The sequence below is a fragment of the Diabrotica undecimpunctata genome, chromosome 6 (genome assembly GCF_040954645.1).
Source record: "Diabrotica undecimpunctata isolate CICGRU chromosome 6, icDiaUnde3, whole genome shotgun sequence".
Taxonomy (NCBI): domain Eukaryota; kingdom Metazoa; phylum Arthropoda; class Insecta; order Coleoptera; family Chrysomelidae; genus Diabrotica; species Diabrotica undecimpunctata.
In genome coordinates this window covers 156,025,133-156,037,076 of record NC_092808.1, presented here as the reverse complement: position 1 = coordinate 156,037,076, position 11,944 = coordinate 156,025,133, and the positions used below count along the sequence as shown (strand labels likewise).

General features: G+C 34.3%; 1 protein-coding gene across 7 annotated transcripts in view; it reads left to right on the top strand.

Moving 5' to 3' along the window:
- The first annotated feature begins 392 nt into the window (after window positions 1-392).
- Window positions 393-11,944, top strand: part of AdamTS-B (ADAM metallopeptidase with thrombospondin type 1 motif B) — a 139,191-nt gene continuing 127,639 nt past the window's right edge. Inside the window, exons 1-3 of one of the 7 annotated variants that reach the window (XM_072535906.1) lie at window positions 393-731; window positions 1,572-1,671; window positions 11,582-11,778. In XM_072535906.1, the coding sequence (XP_072392007.1) occupies window positions 11,688-11,778 (91 nt within the window). In that variant the 5' untranslated portion in view covers window positions 393-731; window positions 1,572-1,671; window positions 11,582-11,687. Of the gene's footprint in view, window positions 773-1,571; window positions 1,672-11,581; window positions 11,779-11,944 lie in introns of all 7 variants that reach the window. The other 6 variants (XM_072535908.1, XM_072535911.1, XM_072535909.1 and 3 more) reach the window with 6 other exon arrangements.

Sequence of the window (11,944 nt, the reverse complement as noted above, 5' to 3'; positions counted from 1 at the left end):
TGGGTGAAAAGTGCTCAAGTTAGAGCACAATAAACAAAAATGGGGGAGGCCTATGTGCAGCAGTGGACACAAAGGACTGGATAATGATGAAGTTTGGCTTTAATTTTTGCAATAAAATGAAACTAAATGCCCACTCATACCATATGGTATAAGCATTTTTTAACCCCTGTACATAAATTTTGCAAAAAAAATATTCTTAGTTAGTTTTAACCAACAATAATTATAATTTTATTAATAACTTTATTAATTAATAAAGATATCAATACAGAAGAGTATTCTTTATTGATATCTTGAACCAAACGACGTATTTAACAGATACATAGTTGTAGGTGTAGTCATTAATTGTGATTGCTATTGGTGGGTATAGCAGCAGCAGCCGCCCGACAGACATGGACCATTCGCTTGGGTCGAAACAAAACACCATTATCCATCTCTACAGTTGAATCGGTCTCGAGAATACGAGAATCAAGTAGTAGACTGGTCAAGTGGTCAGATACTCTCTCTCAAGTCTTTGTTTCCATTCGCTATTATTCAAAGCTGACCGGGCGCGAGTGACAGGTGCACTTGTTTTGTTTTTCCGAGCGTGCAATATGTGATATTTGCAGATTCGGTTGTTTACGTTTTGGATGGATTACTACTTTTGTTTTTTTTTTCGTCCGGTGAGACAGGATGCGTATCGACGGTTCGATCGGGACGTGATTTGTGAAGCTGTGATTTATTACGTTTGTTTGGTTTGTTGACATTCATTTTAACATTAATCACATTGTATACGGTAATAGCTACAGAATTAAAACGGTTCTTTCCTTGTAAATATCATTGATAACGTGATTTATTTCATTTTTCGCCTATCGGTGTATTTATGGGAGAAAGGCACTAACGCGTATTTTTCTATTGGACAGATCATACTTATTTTCTTGTTTTCTTTATGTTACACACTATTTTAATAGTTAGATTAGGATTGATTATCATTGACATCGTTCAATCCTTTCGGATTATATTAATTACTATTTAAATGGGAATAAGCCACAATTAAAGGTTTGTATTTTGAGAACGATTTCCGAAGTGGAAATTGAAACGTCAATAAACGTATTTTAACCTTTAATTGTGGCTTATTCCCATTTAAATAGTAATTAATTTAAAATGCCACAAGAAAATAGATTCAGAACAATATTTCGGATTATAGCTTCCTCTTTCGAATATAATCCCATTATGAGGTGGATTACCCCTCAGTTTGTTTCCAATTTATAGGGGGTTTGTTTCATTATATATCTTCAGCCCTTCCCATTTCTGCTTTCTTCTTTTATTGTTCTATATTCATAATTTTTATGTCTTTTTTCATATCATTACCAGAACTCAAATTTATAAGCAGAAAAATAGGCATTTTTAATAAAAAGGCGGCTACATGGGCAACAATTTTTTATTATAAAATTAAGGCAGAACGAAGTGGGCAACATATATAGGCAATATAGGCAAATCACTTATTATTTACTATACAAACATAATTAAAATAACTAAACAATTGATAATTTATAATTAAACATTGTAACCACATCAAATTGTATTACTAATAGCTACAACTAAATCTGTACCTCAGAGGTACAGATGGTACAAACATGGAGTTAATACTGATCGTCGTGAAAACAATTATCATGTTCGGAAGATAATACAATGGTAAGTTGACAGACATCAATAAATATTCTGGAGATGAATGAATACCGTAAATGAAACAAAATTTAGTCAAGAACACTTCTTTGTATTTAATTAAATGAAATAAACAATTCATATCTATCCAACAAAATAAATAACAAAACTAACACAAAACGAAACTCAAAGGATCATGTATCTTGTTCTCTTAAAATCATTTTGGAAAAATTTTGATAAAAATTATGAAATTCACTTGGTTGAGCAATCTTTGCAGATGCATGTATTTTTTTATATTTCCTTTGGCTTACCGCGAATCAAAGGCAGGTGCGCAGGAAACTAAACACGTCTAGTATTTCTGTTAAGATCAACAGATTGGAATATTTCCGAATTTTGTTAGGAATTAGTTTTGAAAAAAAGTAAACCCAAATTATCGCTGCGTACTTGAAAGTGGACAACATCTGGCATACGAAAGTCTGTATTCTGCTTTTTCTGAGTTTTTTTCCATATAATAAATGGTAAACAGTTGTTGTAAATAAAATCTTTGAAGTCATTTTGTTCCATATTAATTACATTAACTGGTTTAGAACGACAGCAAGGTCTGCTGCCAGTCTAGCTGCTGCCAGTCCCAGGGAGTCATGATTTTTAAAGAAAGGTGTTTTTTTTCGTTCTCTTTCAATAAGAGAATAATCACTATTCGTACGTTTTTGGGGCGCAAGGCAATATACTTTCTCACAATTTCCTAGAAACTCAGTCCACTTTTCTTGTCAGTAATACAAAACGACCTTTCCACCTTGGTTTTAGTATCATATAATGAAACGATTATCACCGATTTTCTGTCGTCCACGTTAAACACTTCTAACTTGTACAATTCATCGGACCTAGTGGCTCCATGCACACCAAAAATAGCAATAACCTTCATCAACAAATAGACGTCATCAGAAGCTTTTGTCAGAAATTTAATAATGTCATCTAACTCCAGGATTTTAAACTGTTTAGCTTTGTATCCTCCACTCAGTTTATTTAGTAAGGTGGTTAACTTGCTGAATTTAGAAATGTCACAATTTTCATTCACCAACAACGTACGCTTCAGCATCGAATAATACGACCATAATGACGATGGCATCGCTTTCTTCGACTTTTCAGAAAAATACGCCAGAAGTATTTTTTCACTCACGCCATTGATATTCCTAATGCCTTTCCACTTTTTAAAAGACTGGTATTCTTTCTCATACATCATCCTAGATTTTTGTGCCAACAATAAACTTTCTGCTTCCAACGCTGCATTTTCTACATCTGACGGCAGGTTTTCCTTTTCTTTTGTCAATTATTTTCCGTCCATTTCGTATTTATTCACTTTGTACACAAAACGCAACAATATTCTCCGCAAAAACCAAAACGTAACATTTGTTGACAGAGTAATTCATATCCCTAGCAACGGAGCAACACAATTGCGATTTTTGTGCTAAAAATTACAATTTTCTTTGAAATTCTATTTTTTACCTGAACTTGAAGTCTTGCTATAGAAAAAAATGTTGTATTGCACACGATGATAAAACAGCAAAAATTTGGATTAATAAAAAAAATGTAGTTCGGAAAATTTTTTATTCAATATTACAAAAATTAGGCTATTTATATCAAGACGATATTTTATATTACATTGAAGTAATTTAAACTAATTTTAATATTTAATTGGCCAGCCCTTGTTTTTAATAACTAGTTCACATCTTTTGGACATAGAATTTATTAATTTTTGCAGTTTCTCCATGGAAATACAGTGATGCCAAGCCCAAGCGTGAATTAGAGATTCGATTAATTTCGTTTTATTTGTGGGTTTGCTTTTATAAATGATGCTTGATATCCTTTGCCACAAGTTCTCGATGGGATTGAGGTCCGGGAATTGCGCTGGTCAGTCCGTGCTATCAATTTCATTACTCTCAATCCAAGCTTTAACCAATTTTGTTCTATGGCAAGGAGCATTATCATCCTGAAAAATAAATTTTTCTTGCCAAACATGTCTTTTCCACTACGCAGCATCTTATTCTGTAGCACCTCAATGTATTTAGTAGCATTCATCATCCCAGGGCAATCACAGGCAGTGGCGCAGGAAACTAAACACGTCTAGTATTTTTGTTAAGATCAACAGATTAGAATATTTCCGAATTAAAATTAGTTTTGGAAAAAAGTAATCCCAAATTATCGCTGCGTACTTGAAAGTGGACAACATCTGGCATACGAAAGTCTGTATTCTGCTTTTTCTGAGTTTTTTTTCCTTATAATAAAAGATAAACAGTTGTTGTAAATAAAATCTTTGAAGTCATTTTGTTCCATATTAATTACGTTAATGGTTTAGAAGGACAGCAAAGTCGTGCTAGCTGCTGCCAGTCCCAGGGAATCACTATTCAATAAGAAAATAATCACTATTCACTTCTAAATGGTTATATTCACTTAATAAAAACTTGTGATTTATAATTTTTATCAATGGATCTTTGGTGAGCTATCCACAAGTAAAGCCTGACTATTACCGTTCTGATATTTCTGTTCTGGGATGGGCAATTGTTTAACCACACAGTAATCTCTATTATATTTTTATTGAAAAGCTTCAGTCCTCTTCAAAAATCCTGAAGGCGTTTCATGTACTTCCCCCACGTCCAGACTTTGATTCATCCCACATCATGCAAGACGTAACATTACCTGAAGTATAAAAACTCTGCTGGTTACTTAGAATAGGAGTTGGCAGACATTTTTAAAAATCAGGTGTCAATAATTTTATTGTTCCACCACTTGTTGCTGCTCTTTCCTTATCAAGTATTATTAATTCATACCTATTACCAGCCTCCAGAACATGTTGTTATTAATGTTGTTCAATATTTTCTTTTCTTTCTATTATCTCAATTTTACCCAAATTTAATCTGTCACATTCATCACACGTGTCAATATATGGAAGTTTACATGAAAGATTAAATTCTGTGTGAAATATTTCAGAATACAGCCAGGGTTTAGCAATGTTTTCGTTGGGTGTATTGCTTTTCAATAACTCAGCATAAACAAACTGATTACAAAGCCTACAGCGGTTTTACGTCGTTCTATGGAGTTGATACTTCTTACATGTGCAGGTGATATTAAGTCCAGTTTACTTTGTATTATAAGTGTAAACGACTATTTAGCACGGAACTACTGAGGTATTTAATACATTCTCACGTTGTCTATATTTGGAACCACAAATGGGATTTAACATCGTATTGCGGATAAACGGTGAACAATTCCTCCATTTCTGCACACTTGTCTAGCAGCCACTGTTCTTTAGCTTTGCGACACTCTTTTCGTATTTGTCGGTTAATCTGCTGATGTTTGGTTCGGTCCTAGTTTTTAAATGATCTGCGGTCGTTCATCATTGATAACATTTCGTCAGTCATCCAATTCTTCTCTTTGTACTTTTTGGAAGCGATCAGAGACTTGGTGGTGGTTACGATAGCTTTTTTAATACAATTCCATTTGTCTTCTATACTGGCCGGTTGTTTAGATCTTGGCGCGATATCCGCTATTGCCTCCTTTAATTTTTCTGTGACTTTTAGTTTAACCTTACGTTGTTTTAAGCTGTTTATATCAATTTTCTTTATAGATTTTCTTTTAATTTTCTTAAGCTTAATTTCCAATTTTCCTACTACGGGATTGTGATCAGATCTGATATCTATTCCAGGGTACGTTTTTACTCCTTGCAATCCATTTCTGTATCTCTGATTAATCAATAAAAAATCAATTTGATTTCTAACGATGTTGTCATGCGTATGTTGTGGAGACTGCCAGGTGTAGAGTCTCCGAGGTGGCCGTTTGTACCATTTATTCGCAATGACTAATTTTTCTTCTTGACAGTACTGGATTAGCATATCACCTCTCTCGTTTTGATCTCCTAAGCCAAAGTCACCCACGACATCTTCAACACGTCCTCGCCCTACCTTCGCATTGAAATCTCCCATGATTATAAGTGTCTGGTTCTTCTTGTTTCATTAACTCCTTAATCTCTCTGTACAATTGTTTTACTTCATTTTCAGGCTTTTCCAATGTTAAGGTCAATAGGATCGGCTTGGACTTGGTAGTAGTGCTGCCCTATCTGAGTATACTATGAAGTTCCTTACTGATTCGTTTGAGGCTGTGTTAACTAGAAATCCAACTCCTTTATAATGATGGGGTAGGTTATTTCCTGAGTAATATAGTGTCGCTTTTTCTTTAGTACATTTACAACGGTTAGGCCATCTGATTTGGCTAAGTCCTATGAAGTCTAGGTCGCATCGTTCCATTTCTTCGAAAATGTATCGTCTTGTCCACACTCCATTGTCATTTACTGCTCCATAGATTCGCCGTAGTACTTTTCTTTCGAAACATCCTAACTTGTTTTCATTATTTTTTGTTAAAGTCCAGGTCTCTAAACCATATGTTAGGACAGGGCGTATTATTGTTTTGTAGGGTTTTATTTTTGTGTTTCTCGATATAATTGTGGATTTACGGAGATGATTGAGTCCAAAATAGCAACTGTTGGCCGTGTAAATTCTGCGGTTTATCTCTGCTAGTATTATTTTCAGTGTTAAGGAGCGCTTTCAGGTATACAAATTCGTTCACTGCTTCGATCACGTCGTTTTCTATAACAAGTGACTGTAGGATTTGTGGTTGCGTGCTTATTTTCATATACTTCGTTTTGTAGCTGTTTATTATTAAACCCATTTTTGTAGCTGATTCTTTTAATGCTACATAAGCCTCTCGTGTAGCGTTTTCCGTTCTCCCAACAATATTGATATCATCAGCATAGGCAAGGATTTGCACTGATTTAGTATATATCGAACCAATAGTTGGGATTTGTTATATACGTATTACTTTTTCCAGAGCCAGATTAAACAGTATACAGGAGAGAGGGTCTACCTGGCGCAGCCCGTTATTTGTTTTAAAAGGTTCAGACAGGTCCCGCTGAATTCTTACTCTACATTAAACTTTTTCAAGAGTTAGTTTTATTAAATTTACCAACTAATTTGGTATTCCTAGCTTTTTTATTGCTTTGAACATTTCTCTTCTATTTACAGAGTCGTAAGCTGCTTTGTAGTCTATAAATACACATATGCTACACAAATGCAATGAATTAAATTAGGATAAAAATCTTTGAGTTGGTTTAGGTTTGTTTGTTAAAAGTAAAAAAAAGAACTTCATTTTTGTTTTTGAACTGGTTTGCAGGAGCTTTTAAACAGATTCTACAGAGATGACATAATTACTCTCGTTTCGAATGGTGGCACTATTTTTTCCTTCAGTTTTAATCACAGGACTCTTTCTTATACACCAAAACCTATAAAAATCGTACAAGCAGTTTCCGAGATAATTTAATAGATTTATTGAATCTATATTTGGTATATCTCCTATATTTTATTTTTGCAAAAAATACACTTTAAATACTTTGAGTCATATTAAATGTTTGTCTTTTCTTTTATCCCGAACTCAATTCAGTAATAAAATTGTGATCGTTTTAGTTCTTACTAATAGAAAGTCAATACACTTCAGTGTATTTACTTTTTATTATTAATAAATATTTTCTAGCCTTATATGAATGATTCCGCAAGTCTGTTTTCGTTTTCCTGATACAAAATTATTAAAAATTACGTCATCTTCAACTGGTGAAAAACCTGTAGCAAGCGGCACATGTTATGCATTTTACATGGAATCTGTTTAAGTCATGTCAAGATATGTTTTATCGATATTTTATCGAATATATCTGATCCATTTTAATGTTAGTATATTTCGTTTTCCTCGCACATCCGCTATATTGAAGTTATTTACTTTTTTGCTATTTTTTAATGTATAATATGACAGGATGATAACATCTGTTTATATATATGCAATAAATTAGTATTGTTGGTGTCTATTTAAAGTTTCCTATAGTCACAAAATTCTTTCTTAACACGTTGAGTGCCAGATGAGACCAACGTGGTCTCGTCCATTTCTGGGACGTAATTGCTGTGTGATACCAATATTGACTCATATGCAACTCAATGTTGTCTCGTTGTATTCATTTAAATCAATGGGATCTTGAAACGTATGGCCTGACGGTCCAGCTGCTATATTTGTTGTGTTATCCTACAGCAATATGACTTTTTTTTTGTTTTAAATAAAAATCGTAATTTTTAAAGGTTTCTATAATTTAAATTTATTTATTTGCTTACAAAGAAGTACATGTACAGTGTACATGTATGTTTTTTACAATTAGAGCACTTCAGTGAACTTTGTGGGGTTTTTCTTGAGGCCTTCTTGGAACGCGATTGTTCAGAGATCTTCGCATAACAAATAACGCAACGTCTTCTATTAGCTCAGCCAACATCTTCCAGTATATGTGAGGCTTCCTCGGACTCTTCATTATTTGGAGTACAATCTTCACCTTCTCGCAATAGTCCTCTCTAAATTTCGTAAAAAAGTTTCTAATCGATTTGTAGTTTTGTCGGGGATCGTAATAAATCTTTTTTTACCCTTAAAAACTCACACAAAGTTTTTTTTTTATATTCTCTTTGTTTTAAAATGAATTCCATTCTGTTACTATTTTTTTGGTCTCAAAAACTATCGGCCCTGGCCTATAATATTTGTCAACTCAATAATATAATCTTTTGTCTAATTTAGTTGCTATGACTATACTACAGAAATATTAATGTAACGTGGATTTTCTTGAAATTTTTATTTTTAAAATGTCTGTGTTTTCCATCGCATCCACTTTAGGCGCATTCATACATCGTCCAAAACATGTGATTTAATTTCCCATTATACCGAAAACACTTGAGTGAATAGGTATATTTTTCTAAAAGACCTCACTATTTTTAGATGATACTTGAATATAAAATGAATCAATAATTCTTTCCTGCACTTCTGCATGTTTATTGCAACTCAAGATATAATCCAGACACTACATACGGTTGTTTGTCAGTTAGCGAAAATACTTTTATGAAAAAATTAGTTATATTTAAATAAGTAGCTGTAAACAGTAAAACTGGAAAACCCAGTGGTCCAAATAAGGTACATACAGAGATGTTTAAATTAGTGACCGAAAAAAACTTCCCTAGGTTAACTTTAAAACATTTTTTTTTCTTTTTTTTTTCGTTTTTATACAGCGGGAGTTTGGAATCTTCAAAAGACATCTTAATTGAGGACGCCACTTGAATAAACTTAGTGCAGGATTCGTTCTTCGTACTCCCGGCGATAGTTCCCGAGATACTTTAAAACCCCCTCTCGTCGCCGAGTCTACGCCAAACGACTACCTGCCAAACCAGACCCACCTCTGTATCCTGCGATTCGACCTTCATTCATCCTCAGACTGTCAGCAAGGGGGCTCTCTGTCCACTCTCTGATCTCTTTTTAAGTTCCAAAACCGGTTTTTTTAAGAAATCTCGTTCCAGGTAGCGCGTGGAAGACCCTCATCGAAACTTTAAAACCGAAAAACCCACTGGTCCAGATAAGATACAGCTGGTTCCTAAAAAAACTGATACGACTCTTAAAGCGTATTTTGTAGAACTAAAAGCAAGAATTGTAACGAAATTAGAAGATGGTTAGTCACTATCTGCCGTAGCTAACCATTTTGACGTAAGCAGAACAACAGCTTTTAATAATAATAAAAGATGGAGAGAACAAGAAACTCTCGAAAGAAAGCAAATTTGAACTTCAGCAAAAAAACAAGCTCTTACACCACAACAAAAGCAAACAAGACTTATAGTTGCTTTAAACCATCAGCTATAAAATCAAGATTTTTGGGAGAGGGTAATATTTACAGATAAGAAAATTTTTCAATCTTCTATAATATATATTCAGGGATTCTACAATATTCACTGCCTGCCCTCGCTCAACCGTTTCCATCTTCTCTTTGTGTAGAAACATGATTTCTACACAAAAAGAAATATGGAGAATGATGGAACAAAAAAAAGATGATCGAACTAATAAACACGAAATACATTCAGAAAGACTATCTATGTTTCGTGGACCTTAAAAAAGAATTTGACCAGGTCAAATTAAAGGACGTTATCCACTTATTGTACGCAAGTGAGATACCTCTAGGAATAATCAAAACGATCAAAAATATTTACCAAAACAACACAATAAAAGTAAAAGTAAAAGAAGAACTAACTGACCCCATTCAAGCTGGCAACGGAAAATGACAAGGAGATTCCCTAAGTCTTCTATTATTCAACCTTATTATGGATGATGACACCATAGTATTTGCGGATAACTTAGAAGACCTACAAGTTTTTATGAACAAAATCACGTATTACAGTCAACAATATGGACTCAATATAAACGTTAAGAAGACAAAGCTTATGATGATTAGCAAGAAAAGAATAACAGAAGGTCAACTCTATCTCGGACATGTGATGAGAGGAGAAAGATACAATATCTTGAGACTCATAATTCAAGAAAAAGTAGAGGGTAGGAGAAGCGTAGGAAGAAGACCCCTTTTTTAAGGTTGAAGAACCTGTGAGAGTGGTTTGGTCTGCCTCGAAGGTCAGAATAGCCATGATAATTGCCAACCTTTGTCGCGGAGATGGCACTTAAAGAAGAAGAAGAATAATTATTATAAACAATTGATTGGCAGTGTGACGTCAATCTTAAGGTAGGAACAGACCAGCTACAGGCTGAACCTATCCTTCATAGATCAAATTAACATACTTAGTGTAATCATATATCAGTCGTAAGAGCTCATTAAAGAACTCTACAGTGATACAGAATGCACTGCCCTATACAACAGCAAGAAAAGAATAACAGAAGGACAACTCTACGTCAACCAATCCCCTGTACAAAGAGTGACGCACTACAACTACCTCGGCACCATAATAAATGAAGAATGGACCAACAATCAGGAGATTAGAGCACGCATCTGAAAAGCTAGATCCACCTTCAATCGGATGGGGGCCTTCTTCAAGAGTCACAACCTCTCTCTTGATACAAAACTAAGAATGATGCGATGCTACCTCTTCTATGTCCTTTTTTATCGTGTTGAATCGTGGACCTTGAACGCAGATATGTGCAGAAAACTAGAAGCATTTGAGATGTGGCTAAGAACCGAGAGGTACTGACCACCATTAAATCTCGAAAGTTACAGTTCTTCGGACATATTATGCGAAATGAATCCAGATATGCTCTCCTTCAAGCCATCCTGCAAGGAAAAATATTTGAAAAACGAGGTCCAGGAAGAAGAAGAACATCTTGGTTAAAGAACTTGAGAATCTGGTTCAATACAACATCTGTGCAGCTTTTCTGCGCTGCTGCAGATAAGATAAAGATTGCCATGATATTCGCCAACATTCGTAACGGATAGGCACATCAAGAAGAAGAATTATGAATGAAAAAATAAAACAACAAAGAACTAAAAAAGGACACCAAATGGGAGGAAAATAACTTAAAATAATCTGTTATGCAGACGACGTAATACTACTCTCTCAAAGTGAAGATGATTTTACGACACAAATGCAAGGTGGAGAACATCATGCTCTGGGTAAGATCTGGAAGAGTAGAATGGAACGATCATATAAGCCGAATGACGGTTCCTCAATAGGAAAACGATCAGTAGCAAGACCACGAAAACGATGGAACGACAACATACTGGAGGTACATTGAAAAACAAATAGTCATGTCTACATAAAAAGGAGAAGAAGACGAAGTTATATCCCTACTACCTGTGTGAGATTCCTCTCTAGTTTGTATATAAACGGGGAAGGAATCTTATATTTTATAGAGTATCATTAAAACGTTGTTCCAATCTCAGTATTATGCTGTTAATATAAATACAAAGTCTTTAAATTTTTTCATGATCAAGATTTTAAGTCAACTTCTCCGATTCTACGATTACTCTTGAATTCATCTTAAATTTTCTTTCGATAAATAGTGGAAGCCACGCTTCTTATAATAAAAAGATTACTTTCATCCACAGATGCCTTTCTCGCTGCATTAAACAATGTGATTAAAATGTTTTTGTAAGAAGTGTCAAGATACCCGAGACTGAATTTTTTTGGTGCGGTTAAGTGAACAGATACTCGATGAGTAGACTTATAAGGCCCTACAAAGGGAGCCGCCATTGGTTCTTCGTTTCATTGACGCTTATCAGTGTGGCGTCGGCTGAATACAAAGGTGAGTAATTTTATCGTCTTTATATGTTATATGAATAGGTTGTTTTGTTGTAATGCTAATAGTACGAGAGGTAGTTATCGATTACGGACGAAATACAATAGAAGTAATATATTTTAAATTGGTGGTTTATCTACCATGGATAATACAACAATAAACATTAGGTAAA